The 14,833-nt window shown below is 43.7% G+C and overlaps 1 protein-coding gene across 9 annotated transcripts in view; it reads right to left on the bottom strand.

Annotated features, from left to right (window-relative positions):
- The window catches only part of LOC142764875 (uncharacterized), a 33,834-nt gene that overhangs the window by 16,069 nt on the left and 2,932 nt on the right, over positions 1-14,833 (bottom strand). For 2 of the 9 annotated variants that reach the window (XR_012883938.1, XR_012883941.1), the window contains exons 2-3: positions 10,748-10,823; positions 10,637-10,684 (exon numbers count right to left, since the gene is read on the bottom strand). Coding sequence is in view for 4 of the 9 variants with exons in the window: in XM_075865418.1 (XP_075721533.1) it covers positions 9,503-9,672; positions 9,774-9,903; positions 10,637-10,684; positions 10,748-10,810 (411 nt within the window). In the remaining 5 variants the exon portion in view is untranslated. Of the gene's footprint in view, positions 1-6,565; positions 7,161-9,428; positions 9,673-9,773; positions 9,904-10,636; positions 10,685-10,747; positions 10,824-14,833 lie in introns of those variants that run through there. The other 7 variants (XM_075865418.1, XM_075865419.1, XM_075865420.1 and 4 more) reach the window with 7 other exon arrangements.

Genomic DNA, 14,833 nt, shown 5'->3' with positions numbered 1-14,833 from the left:
AAATTTGGCTTGCGAGTTCTTGGGAGCCTCTACTGCCGATTGGCAGCGTTTTATGATCACGCTCAAAAAGTGTGCCAGGTCCCGTTTAAGATTAGCGCCCTGATTATCGACCGTAACACTTTAAAATTAATTTCGTGCTTTCTCATACTAAACGCACTCAGTATGTTGCCGCTATTAATTGTTTCTCAAATCCATGCGCAGATAGATTTGTCCTCCCACAAGGTTCTGTTATAGGTCCTTTACTTTTGTTTTAGTTTACACGAATGATTTAGCAAGCAATATTCTGTCCTCCATAAAACTGTTTGCAAACAACTGCGTTCTGTACCGCACTTTAAGTAACACGGACGACAGCTTACATCTCTAAGCTGATCCTAATAATATCTCTCATTGGTGTAATACGTGGTTAACAAGGCCTAACATAACTAAATGTAAAAGCATATTAATCACACGTTCCCCTATCACTCCAAAACTTCTCTACTGCGCATTCAATTGAAATAAATTAGTGCAGGTTAGTAGCAACAAATACCTTGGTATTTGCATAACAACTGATCTATCGTGGCATTCTCACGCTACCTTTTTTTTTAATCAACGCTAACCGTCCTCTCGATTACCTCCGCAGAAACTTCCACCACGCATTACCGCAGCATAAAATACAGCCCCACCAAACATTAGTCCGACCAAAACTAGAGTACGCGTCCACCATTCGAGACCCAGCTAAGTCAGCGTGAATTGAAGCTTTAGAAGCTGTCTAAAACTGCTCAGCCGCAATCATTCATGATAACTATGCTCGTACTGCCGGCGCGATCTTCATGCAATGTAGTTCGCAACTTTATTATCTGGCTACTAGACGTACAACTTTTCTTCTGTTACTATTTCACTAAACAAGGCGCTTGATTGGACTGGTTGGTGCTGCATGGTAGACGAAGAAAGTGCTAAACAGCGCTAACGACAGGAGGGGATAGAATAGACGAGAACAGAGCGCTTAACTAACAACCACAGTTTATTGCAATCCAATTGCAATATGTAGGAAGACAGAGTCTGCGCATAGGCCCACAACGTCAAAAAAAAAAAAATCGGACATACATGTGCCGAACGGCCTACCTTCAGTTTCCCTACATATTGCGGTTGGATTTCAATAAACTTTGGTTGGTAGTTTAGCGCTCTGTTCTCATCTCTTCTATCCTCTCCTGTCATTTGCGCTGTTAAGTACTTTATTCGTCTACCAGTTTACTAACATTCTTCCATAATGACGTGGTTTAAGAGGAATTATTTCTTGAAACCTGGATGATTCTCATACCACATTGACCACCTGAAAAAAGTAGCCAATGCATTCTGCCGCACTAACCATATTTAGCAATCTCTGCTTCCGAATACAAGCAAAGACTAAAACCACATACCCCCCCCCCCCCCCCCCCGCTATTGCTTTTACTTAGGACCAAGGGCTGCTCAGATCGACAGTTTCAAAACACTTCGAGGTGTGACTGCAGGCTGCTGATTTTTTGGTTTCTTTTTGATTTTGTCTGCTTTTCACCGACTGCGGTTTCTTCAGTTTTTTCGCTGCAGTTATCGTTATTTGTTTGCGCGTTGATATTGTATTCACCCCCCCCCCCCCCCCTGTAAGACCATCTGGGTATCGAGGGTATACTAATAAATAAATAATTAAATAAATACATAATGCGTCACCTAATAATAATTACAACACGGCCACCTCCCCTCCGCAGGCTTGGCATAACGTCCATTCCGCACGTACAGCTGCGACCACGTATGTCTGCATAGAGCACGCTATAGCAGCTGAGTTTTGGTCAGCGGGGCGACACCTTGAGGCAGTTCTGGGCTGTCACGTGGTGTGTTAGGAGCACGCGTGGTCAGGCTGACCATGGCAGAGCGCGCAACAGTCTTAAGGTGTTGCCCCGCCGACGTGCATGCGGCTGTACGTGAGATCCACCGAATTTTATTGCAATAACAATTATATAGACAATGTCGGGTGGTTTTTACCACCGCGGCCATTATCATGCACCGTATATGTATACGTACTATATATATGAAAACTCAAGAAACAAAGAAAAACCCGCCCGCACTCGGTAACCAGCGTGTCATGATGCGCCAACGCGCATTCATCACCCATGCGTACTTTGCCCCACGTATGGGGGTAGGGGGGAGGCTAGGTGCTTGTGCGCGTGCCCTCATTTTTTGGGTGGGGAGAATAGTGTGTCTTGGCCTTTCGCCGGAATGATTGCGTTAGTTGTCTGGGCCCCAAAGGTCACTTCACTCACTGGGATAGCCCCACTTCCAAAGAGAGCGCACTTTTGAAACACAGGAATATAACAATTGGGACGCTCGTTAGTTTGCACAGATATCATTACCTGTGACTACGTTTCGTGCGTCATCTTTGTTTAAACAGCGCGTTAAGCATTCAGTTGCAAACGTTGTTAGCTCTCGTCCTGTGTGTGTTGCTTCCGAGCCCCATTTGTGCGGGAGGAGAGCGCTGCACGTTTCGATGTGTTAGTCGTTTTAAGCGTTACATTCCAAGTAGTTGCTATCGCATTCATTTCTCGCCCTTGCGATGAAACTGCGACTTTTTTCTATTTATCGCTTTCGTTCATCACAAATGGCTCTGGTTTACGTCGTTTTTCCTGAGTTTCACCAAGCGATGACACCTTTCCACATCACACGTGAGCCCGGTCGACAGGGTTGCCAGTCGGTCTGAGAATTGGCTAACCTCCTTGTCTTTCCCCCTTCCTTCCTTCCTTACTTGCTACCGGTCGGCTGAAGTGCTCAGCATTTAAAATACACGCTTAACTGTTACAACGGCGATTACAGTTGTCGGTCATCGGTAATATTATCAACGAATAAGAAGCAATTCTTTATACACAAACATTTGAAAAGTATAGTTATTATTAGAGGGTGCGTTATTTCGAGAGTAAACTCAGTTTCTCGACGTTCAGACAATCTTATCTGAACAGAGTAGTGCAGTCGAAAAGTTTTCAAAGCATTCTGGCACCGACCGTGCCGAGCGAAGGTAACAGTTTTTGCAGATAAAGTGCGCATCGGATGAAAAATAAGAAAAACTGAGCGCGTTTGGTGGTATTATCCGCAACAACACGTGGTACGTCTGCATGATTTTTCACAATTCTCCTGCTTTATAACTGCTTTGATTCTGCTGTAATTAGAGGAAGCACATTGTGAATAGTGACCAGCGGAGTTGATTTGGGAGTGATAAAAAATGTTGTGGTTTAACTTCCAACACCCACGGTATGAACACGAGAGCCGCCCTAGTGAAGGTATCCGAAAATTTAGACTACCTGCAACTTTTTAACGTCTGTCAGAAGGTAAGCACACGGGCCCCAAGCATTTTTGCCTTCATAGAAAATGCGGCCGGCATTCGATCACCCGACCTGCGGGGCAACGGCCGAATGCAGCCACCAGGCCACCGTGGCGGGTGTTATTAAAGAGGCACTTTAAGGTTGACATTTACTTATGATCAGAGAGGTAAGTGCTGCTATCTGTCCGCGCTAATCAGAATCGACTTCGACACAAGCATCTGTGGCGCACAGATTTGAAGTGCTTTAATCCCGATGGGACATGACTGCGAAAAAAGTGCTCATATAGGCACAACACCGCTGCCAGGATGGTTCGCTTACCGGTACTGCTCAGGCAGGTTCTCGAATCTGGATCATGGCTTTCCTTGTGCCATTCCTGTACCCAGCTGTACGGGTCGACTCTGTCTGCCTTGGCGGGCATCATCTCGCTTGGCGCTTCTGGTCTTTGTGATCAGGCTTGGTCACGTGAGTCGACAACGGCCATCATCCAAAATAAGGGCGTGGGATATAACCGCCTACCTCTGACTCTCGTAGTTGGGCACAACACCGCTGCCACGATGGTTCGCTCACCGATACTGCTAACGCAGGTTAGTTATTTGAGTCATGTCTATAGTGTTAGGACCTCTGACCATTGTTTCATTGTGGTGTCGTGCCCACCTCATGTTTTTGACATCACTAAGAAAGTGTTGTTCCCTCCTGCGTTGACGTATTCTAGTATAGTTTATCTGCTACTTTTAGTCGCTGGAGGCGTAGAACTGAACCCAGGTCCCGCTATTGCCGATTTGTCGCACTCCCTGGCTTCGGTTCTGAAGACAGTGTGCAGAATCAGGAAAGGTCAAAACGCAATACTGTGGGAACTTCAGGGCGTAAAAGAAAAACATGTCGCCACTGACCTTGGAATCAAGAGTTTAAATGAAAGGGTCGGGACACTGGAGGCAGCCTACTCTCCGGTCACTCTTCGTGAAACGAACGCCTCGAATCTTTCTGTCATTGCCAATGAACGAAAAAAGCATAACGCCAAGGTGCGAAGATACCGAAAACAGAATGAGGCGTTTCAATATACTTTTTTGGCATTTAAGAAGATGAGAAGGAAGATAGGATGGCGGCTGAACTAGCAAGCAATATTCTGTCATCCATAAAGCTGTTTGCAGACAACTGCGTTCTGTACCGCACAATAAATAACAAGGACAAAAACTTACATATCTAACCTGATTCTAATAGCGTCTCTGATTGTTGCAATGCATTGTTAACGAAGCTTAACATAACTAACTTTAAAAGCCTAATAATCAACGTTCCCCTATCTCTCCAAAACTTTTCAATTGCGCATTAGGCTGAAATAAATTAGTGCAGGTTAGTAGCAACAAATACCTTGGTATTTACATAACAAATCATCTATCATGGGATTCTCACGTTACCTACTCTTTAAGCAACGCTAACCGTGCTGTTGATTACGTCCGCAGAAACTTCCGCCAAGGACCGTCACACCACAAACTACAGCTCCACCAAACATTAGTCCAACCAAAATTAGAGTACGCGTCCGCCATTCGGAACCCAGCTAAATCGGCGTTAATTGAAGCTTTAGAAGCTGTCTAAAACTGCTCAGCCGGATTTATTCATAATAACTTTACTCGTACTGCCGGCATGAGCTTCATGCAATGTACTTCGCAACTTCCTGATCTGGCTACTAGAAGTACACTTTTATTCGGTCAGTGTTTCACTAAACATTCTTCCAGAAGCAAGTGTTTTAGGAGGATTTATTCTTGAGACCTGGATGATTATCACGCCACATTGACCACCAGAAAAAATTAGCCCATCCTTTCTGCCGCACTAACCATATTTTGTAATCTCTTCTTCCGAAGACAGAGATTGAAACCGCCTTACCCCTCCCCCCCCCCCCCCCAACACGCACTATTAGTGTCACTAAGGAACAAGGGCTGCTCAGGTCGACAGTTTCAGAACACTTTATGGTGTGACTGCAGGCTGCTGTTTCTTGTTTTATTTTTTATTTTTTTTGAGTATTAGGTTTTCCAATCATAACTTTCTGTTCCCAAAATACGGACATGAGAATGACTGATTCACCATTAGTTAGGGTACATAGATTAGGTAGCTTTGTTCCAAACAAGTGTCAGCCTATATTAGCAAAGATGACCACCTTCAAAGACAAGAAAAGCATTCTGGCTTCTGCCCACAAATATAAAAGGTCAAAACTTGGAATAAGCGAAGACTTTTCACCCTCAACATGTAAAGCAAGAAGAAAATTGCTGAAATTCACCAGGGTAAAAGCTAAGCCTTATAGAATATCGGTTGATAAGCTAGAAATAGATAGACATACGTTTTTGACTCCTCCACGAACTCTGTCGTTTTATATTCACGATAGCTATAGAGAAAAACAGAGTATGTGCGGTCGTAATGAACCGTCGAAACCCACCTACACTTTTCTGCTATCAGTTTTATTCACTAACATCACATGTCTTCTGCCCAAATGTGACCTAGCTTCATCCTTCCTTAATGACAGCTGTCCAAAAGTCGTAGCACTTAGAGGAACTTGGTTATGCCTTATATCAGGGACAAGGAATTGCTGTTTGATAAGGACTCCGCCATGCATAGGCGTGGAGGAGGAGGAGGAGGAGGAGGAGGAGGATCGAAAGAGGAAGGACAGGTAAGTTAGCCAGTTCTCAGACCGGCTGGCGTGACCGTATCCGTATAGGCGTGACCACACACAAAGGAAAGGTGGAGGGGTACTGCTGGTCATTAGGAACGACATAGCATCATTCGTAATTGATATATTCTTTGATCTGGAAATAATATGGGCAGCATGTAGGGCTCGCACCAAGAACATGCTAATAGGCGTTTGCTATCGTCCACCCGATGCAAGTCCACTATTCCAAGATAATTTGCGAAAAAGCATCTCGGCCGCAATCAAGGGATGTCCTACAAATTACGTGTGGCTTTCGGTGACTTTAAATTACCCAATATCGGCTGGCCCACTTTATCATCACCCTATCAAATTTGATCTGATTTTATTACCTTTTCGTTGGATTTCAACTTTTTACAAGTGGCAAATGAGCCTACACGTGGTAATAATATTCTAGAATTGGTGCTAACCACCGCTCCTGATACGATAGGCACAATCGAATACTGTGACAGTTTTAGTGACCACAATCTCATACAACTCGCCATACACAAACCGGTACCAAATATAGGTTGACCCGCAGGGCGCGGGTTCAAATCCCGGCTGCGGCGGCTGCATTTCCGATGGAGGCGGAAATGTTGTAGGCCCGTGTGCTCAGATTTGGGTGCACGTTAAAGAACCCCAGGTGGTCTAAATTTCCGGAGCCCTCCACTACGGCGTCTCTCATAATCATATAGTGGTTTTGGGACGTTAAACCCCACATGTCAATCAAACCAAATATAGGTTTCATGGCTATCAAGTTCATTCCTAACTAGAATAAAGCTGACTATAGAGGCATAAACAACGAATCAGCGGTCTTCTTCCATCAGTCGTTTATACTTGTATCTTTTTCTCTGCAGTCTGTGGCTGAAAGTTGGTTGCATTCAAGAACAACATGTCAGATTTAGTGGACAGGTATGTGCTTATCTCTATTGCTCACGATAACGAAAATACCTGGTTCAGTTCATCACTGCGCAAGCTGAGAAATAAAAAGAAGCGCTTCTACACAGCAGCCAAACATTCATCCAGCACGTCAGCCTGGGAAAGGTACAAGACATGCCTGAAAGAATATTCATCAGAGATAAGTTTTGGCAAAAACAAGTACTATTCACATCACTTACCCTCCCTCTTGCACTCAAACCCACGAAAGTTCTGGAAAACTATATCTCCTGGAAATGAATTGCGACAAATCTGTCTTTTCAATGACTACAACACACCACTAACGGATGAGCAATGATCACATGAGTTGAACAAACTGTTCTCGGCGGTATTTACTAAAAAAGATCACCTAAACGTTCCTTATGCTCCAGATTTAGGTTACCCTTACATGACACCAATAACGGTCACCGAGGATGGAGTAGCGTGTCTCATAAATAATCTTAATCTATCAACATCGGTGGGTGTAGATAGTATAAACGCTAAAATATGGAAAAATACCCTACCCCTTTCAAGTGAAATCATTTGCATAATATTTATTCAGTAATTGTCGACCAGACAACTACCTAAAGACCGGAAGGCTGCCAGGGCTATTCCAGTATCCAAAACTGGAAAGAAAAGTCAACCAGACACCTACAGCCCCACTTCCCTAACTTGCATTTCCTGTAAAATGCTAGAGCACATAATTGCATCGCACATCTACCGCCATCTGGAGACTAATTATTTCTGTTTCATAAATAAACGTGGATTTTCTAAAAATATGTGGTGTGATACGCGATCGCTTGAACTTACTACTGACCTGCGCTTTAACATGGACAACAATCTACAAACCGATAGCATTCTTCTTGACTTTTCCGAAGCTTTTGACCAGGTTACCCATTGTCAATTGTTTTTCAAGTGAAATTCTGTTGGACTGGACTCTGCTAGCCTATCTTGGATTAAAAATTTCTTATCATCTCGCCAACAATTCACCGTGAATAATAACTGCGTTTCTCCCCTAGCTGATGTAACACCCGGAGTTCCTCAAGGTAGCGTTCTAGGCCCTTTACTCTTCCTTATTTACATTAAAACCTGCCCAACAATATTTCTTCAAGTATTACATTATTCGCCAATGAATGTATCATTTATAGAAAAATAACATCTCCCGATGATCACCACATCCTGCAATATGACATCAACATTATAAATATGTCACGTCAAAAATGGCTCATGATATTGAACTCTGGAAAATGTAAACTCATTTCTTTCACCCGCAAACAGTTGAACTCTTGTTTTTCCTACGTAATTAACAACTCCGTCATATCTCTATTATATGCTGAGTCATTCAGGTATGTAGGGATAAACTACACGCACAATCTTTCATGGCACCCCCACATTACTGCTGTCTGTGCTAAAGCATCACAAACGCTTAGGTACACTCGTCGTAATCTCCGTAAATCGCCACCTAACATTCGAAAGTTATATGATATGTGGGGTTTAACGTCCCAAAACCACCATATAATTATGAGAGACACCGCAGTGGGGAGCTCTGAAAATTTCAGCCACCTGGGGTTCTTTAACGTGCACCCAAAGGTGAGAACACGGGCCTACAACATTTCCGCCTCCATTGGTGGCTGCATTTCCGATGGAGGCGGAAATGTTGTAGGCCCGTGTACTCAGATTTGGGTGCACGTTAAAGAACCCCAGGTGGTCAAAATTTCCGGAGCCCTCCACTACAGCGTCTCTCATAATCAAATGGTGGTTTTGGGACGTTAAACCCCACAAATCAATCAATCAATTTCCGCCTCCATAACATTCGCAAGTTAGCGTACCTTACCTTCATTCGTCCGCAGTTACAATTCGCGTCACCCATTTGGTCCCCTTATGAAGACTACTTAATTACTAATTTAGAGCTTGTTTAAAACCGTGCCGCTTGTTTTATTACCGGAAGGTGCGAACGAAAATACAGTATTACTAAAATAAAGCTCGAACTAAAACAAAACTCGAAAACCCTCTTCAGGTTCGCCGGTGTGTTTCCTTTTTATGCCTGCTTCAAAGATATGTTCAAAACACCAGGCCTTATTCTTTCCCTTTGAAAATCCCACTGCGCATGTCTAGGTGGCTTCATAATCGGGGCAGTTTGGAGCGCATCTTCGGCAATACAAGGGTTTTTAATTTTTCTACGCTGCCACACGCTATCCAGCTTTGAAACGATCTCCCTGGCGATATCACTTCGATCGCAAATCGCAAAGCCTTTCACTGCTACCTACTTGAACATTTCATGCTTACGTACTTATTTCTAATTTATTCTGTCTAGATGTGCTACCTCATGTTTTAAATTGTTTAACGTTGTATTACATCCCATTGTAGTATTGTAAACGCTGCCAAAATTTTCTTTATTTTCCAATCACTGACTGATCCTGGTAATTAGGTTCATGTTCCGTGCACGCGCTTTCCTTGTTTTGTTTTACTACTGGGTTGTTATTCTTGTTTTTATGGCAGTCGTTTACGCCATACTCCACTTTTCAGATTGTATCGTTTTTTATTTCATTTTTTCTATTTATCACATGTCATATTTTACCATGTATCACCCCTCTCACACAATGCTCCGATAAAGAGCCTGTAAGGTATTGTGAATAGCTGCAACTGATCTGATAGAAATTTGGGGCATCCTTAAGCGGTTGACGTATCCGACGAAGAAAACTCCAACTTCACCGTCAACCTTGAGCGCACCTGAGAAGTCCGAAAACTTGCCCGTCTGTGCATCTAAAACAACAAAAACAGCGCAACAGTCATCATTACAACCTACAATACCGGCCTGGCGACCGCGTCTGGGTCTGGATATCAATACGCTGGCGCTGACTTACCGAGAAGCTTCTTCGACGATACTTCGGACCATGCACGGCACTTTGACGACTCGGCTATAAGATCATCCCCAACGGCACGATGAATACTCAGCGGTGCCGGGAAAGCCCAGAGGTTGTGAGTGTAGCGCACCTGAAGCATTTTTTTTTTCGCACGCAAAAACACTTGTGGCCTCCAGGTTTTCCTTGCTTCGCTTGTTTATTTTTGTTTTAGATGCATGTTTTCAACTTCATGCTCTGTTTCCGGCATGAGGGCGATGCCATTTCAGAGGGGGGCATTTCCCCGCGTAATATATTGAAGCGATCAGTTTAAAACGACAAGTAACTGTCAGCGATTGTCGGCGCAGATTGCGCTACATATTCGAGAAGCTTCAAGATTGTGGTTTATCGTTTTGCTAAAGTTGCGCGCACAACACGAAAAGTCAAGCTCATTCTTGAGCTTCTGCGACCAACAGTGATAAGAATGGAAAGTTTGATGCGTGATTGATACTTAAAAAGGCAGCGTGACCCAGCGATCATCACTTTTGAGAAGGTCAACGCTCTGTTCCTCACTTTTATGCCAATGTGTATTTTGCTGTAGTGTAACTTGCCTTTTATCGGCCACCAGCATATCAGCCAAATAAAGGGCTTCATCTTCGACACGCTGACTGCTGCCTTGGTCAACGTCAGGACCTCGCGAAAATACGTTCACCATGCTTCCCCACTTATCTAAGTTTTTACTCTTGACTTCCTATTATCAAGTGCCCACCTGACTTTCTCTCGCGTTCACCTATATTCTGCGTTAAAAGCGCAATGATGTACTGTCAATGTTTTTTTCCGAGCAAATAAGGTATAGCAGTAATAAACAACCGAAATGCTGTGCTTACCAGTTGCTTGTATCCGGGTGATAGATAAAGCAGCATCTCTGGGTCAAACTGTATAAGTTGAAGGCAAGGTTGTAAAAGAGTGCTTGATAGCGTTCACATAAATATATTTACCTGACGTCCTTTCACTTCCGTGCTGGCATTTAGAAAGAGGTGAAAAATTATAACTACTTCCATGATCCTAAGCACCCTAAAAAAAGCTATGTCTGAGTGAAAGTGGCTTTTACGCAATACAACAGTAGAGCCGCCATGATGCACCCAGCAATTTTGTCATAAATAACATAAGTACGTGAAGTCAATGAGAAAACACACGGTGGTATAATGCTAGCTGTTCCCAGCAGCAATTGAAAGTCAAATTTTTGCATGTGCAGAAACAATTTACCGAGGTAGTTGTAGCATCACTGGAAAAACGTGTAGTCGACCAAAACGCACATATATGGCATGCCCCATCTAATCAGGATTTTTATTGTTTTCGCCCACTTGTATTGCAAAAAACGTATACATAAAACACAATCGAACCAAATGTGCTTCCACGCAGGGATCGACGGCCATCATGATGATGATGATGCCTCCATTATGGCTCTTGACCACTCAGAGGGATTGGCCAAGAATGGAACGTATAAAATTTAAGGCCTTTCAAATGATGCGTAGTCCTTACGGAAGCAGGATAGAGCACACGTAAATACAGAAAGAGTGCAATATTTTTTTGCCATTTCGACCAGACAGATTAATGTATATCTTGAATAGAAATTGCTGTATTTTGAACATGATTAAATTTGATGCTAGAAATTTGCTGAAATACTATAATAACAAATATACAGATAGGAATTTAGAGGTGCAGTCGTTTTGTTTCAGGAAGATAACTGCAAACGGCATCAAAAGTATTCCTGTATATAGCTGTAGCCCAGAACCGGAGCACCAATTAAAGGAGAGTATATTCTGAATGGTGAAAGGCAGCCAAATGTTAGCAAATTGGATGACGAGGAAACGTTTTCCTAATAGTTCTTAATGGTGAGAAGACACCAAATAATGCTCTATTGATTCCAGACCTGTACATAACAAAGCAACTTTCTTTCTTTGAAAAGAGTCTACATGGTTGATTGAGGTCATTAGCTCGGTTTGGGTGGTTGGGCTTCAACACTAGTCCCACCGGTATGAAACGGAGAGCGTTGACCGCTTGGCCCCCTGCACATGCTTGCACAATGTGAACGGCATTGAATAATACGAATGCGCTGTACACATGATGCAAAAAAGAGCAATTGCAAAACGTTTACTTGCCCTGTGTGCATTAGAATAATACTTGAATACGCGAAATAGAAGGGATCTGCTGAACAGCAGCTAAAACAATATTGAATTCCGCAACCTTTCCTAGGCTCACGTGATGGTTTATTCGTTGGGCCGCCCAACAAGCTGATAGATGCTGGAAAGATAATTTAAGACGCCACGCTAATTCAGCCCAAAAACACCGAGCTAGGAGAAATAGAGTAGAAATGATTCAGTAAGTAGATCTACACATGAATAAATAAATATGCATGAATTGATAAAAATAAAGACGGAAACAAAGAAATCAGCACATAGGGAACGGCCATGCCAAGCTTCAGGCAACCAATTTCCCAGGGAACTAAAGGGTTCCAGAATTTGTTTTGCTCACTTACATTCTCGACCGGCCTTCATCGCTCTAATGAAAATTTCACTTACTTGTCGAGGATAATGCATTCTTATACGCAATGATTAAAACACTACCGTATGTTACTACGGTTACTACGGTACCAAGACCAGACTGGTTATGCTAATGTAGTAAACTAGTGCAAAGATTTCTAAATTTAGCGAGACATTCTTAACCAGAATGTTGTAACTGTATATCAAATGAGGGTTATGCCTACCCATAAACCAAGAAAGTTATTTTGAGATATATATTAGGTGTTATAGACATGTAGGTGTAATGGTCTTGGTATTCCGTTTTGAATAAACCATTCCGACGCCGTAAGTAGAAATGCTCACCGCCCACCACATGCATGTCTAGCTATCTACGCCATAAATTTACGCCCACCGCTTCATTTCTAACGATGCCCCTTCAGAATGTGCTTACAGGTCAAAATTTGAATATGTCTCACCACGGTGGTCTAGTGGCTAAGGTACTCGGCTGCTGACCCGCTGATTGCGGGATTGAATGCCGGCTGCGGCGGCTAAATTTTTATTGAATGCGAAATTGATGTAGGCCCTGTTGTGTTTGGCGGGCCACCTATTCGCCGCGGCCGCCAGAAGGGAAGAAAGGCAGCCACCACAATTTCTGGAGATAAGGAGCAGCGCGAAGACGCCCTGCAGTTTCTACGTGATGGGCGCTGCGTGACTGAAATTACTCGACGGAGTACGGCTGTCCTTCGGATCCGCGCAGAGGGGCGACACGTGGCGTCCTAGTGCCCTGGTAAAAGCCACAATGCCGAGCTTCTGTCGATTACAGACGGTGGACCATCACGCTGTGCGTCTCTGACTGATGAGCTGCCGACGCTCAAATCAGTACCAGATGTCCAGGTTAGGCCCCTCGGAGGCGTCTAGACCGCGAATGCCGTTCGAAAAAGCATGGGTGGTCGACCCGAGTGGCGAGATGACACAATCGTTTCACCCCACTTAAGCAAGATTCGCCGGAAGAGGCAGCATCACCGGTATCATACACGTGTTCGGTTTGTGTATTTGTGTATGTGGATGTTGTGGGGTCGTGCCGGCATAATGACATTTGTGTGTGCTGCGGGACTTGTTATTGGACATTGCGGTATGGACTTGATCCCAGATCTAGGGATCTGGGGAGATGAGACTGTATTTAATCAGCCTTCGTGGGCTGCTTAGAGTGGTTCACGGAGCTTGTTAAATAGACAGCTTTTTTTCAATCTAGGGCTTTGAATGTAGAGCTTCGGATCAGAGAGTCCATGTCATGTAAATAATGTAAATAAACCCTCTCTACGAAGTTCAACCTCCTCCTGCGTCGACTTCTTGTTCCCGGATCTCCGGTGCCGCTAACCCCGGTCGCAACAGCTCGTGTGCTCAAATTTCTGTGCATGTTGAAGAGCCCCAGGTGGTCCGAATTTCCGGAGCTCTCCACTATGGCATCTCTCATAATCATATGGTAGTTTTGGGACGCTAACCTTATTGCAAAAACCAGCGCCACTTAGGACCAGCTTCCAGCGCCACGCCTAATCATGGGTCCAGCATTACACTGGTACTGAGACGCTGGAACGGCATGTTGCTGGGAGGCGCGGAGTGTTCTGCGCCAAATGGCTTCACATGGTCAAAAAACAGAGGTGCCCATTCGCCATAAATTAATAAATATATTAGTAAATAAAGCCGTACTGCGCAACTTCACACTAAAATAAACAAAAATAAAAAAAGAACATGTCCAACGACAGGATTCGAAATCGTAACCTCCCAATTTCAAACCGAGTACCCTCCACTACGCCTAGCCAAAACATGTTGGTTGGGTTGTCAAATGACTGTTTGTCCTGAGGACATGCCGTTCGACTTCACGCTTAACAGTCGCACATTCAAGATTGATGTGATATTCCTTTCCAAAAAACAATTGCGCCTTGATTCGTCAGTGACCAACGCCTTCCAGGCACTGAATGACGGTGGGATATGGGCAATAGCGCAACGTTTTTTGAAGAATCCACATCTTAATTCTGAAAAATCCTAAATTGACTGGAGGAGCAGCCATAGATTGTTGGCCGTTGCAGCCGATATTTTTTTTCTTTTATGGTTGCTTCTCGGACTTTTTACTGGTCAACGTGCACAGATGATTTATAATGACTTGTTCGATACATATGCACTCAGACGAGTGAATAATTTTTTCTCAGGCAAGCGACGATATAGAAGTATACACCTGGTGTGCCAGTGTACAGATTTGCATTTTATCGATATCTGCAACTAAAAAACCGCACAAGCAGATTTAATGAAATCCACTGAAAATGTATGCTAATGTGTTAGTTCACTAAGGCGTACTAAATTACGAATTCAAAGTTGCGTGTTCTTATATACGAGTTGCAGAAGTACCGGCTACTGGGCTCGGTAAGAAGCTTTCGGTGATAGCCTGCGTTGCTGAAAGCACGACACATCAAACGTCGTCGCTCCTTGTGCGGGCACAAGGAGAAATGACTCATTTAGGCTCAGGGGTGTCTAAAGTGTACGTACTTTACAGTTATTCTTACACTT

This window comes from Rhipicephalus microplus, chromosome 6 (assembly GCF_043290135.1).
Source record: "Rhipicephalus microplus isolate Deutch F79 chromosome 6, USDA_Rmic, whole genome shotgun sequence".
NCBI lineage: Eukaryota > Metazoa > Arthropoda > Arachnida > Ixodida > Ixodidae > Rhipicephalus > Rhipicephalus microplus.
This window is presented reverse-complemented; position numbering and strand designations above follow the sequence as displayed.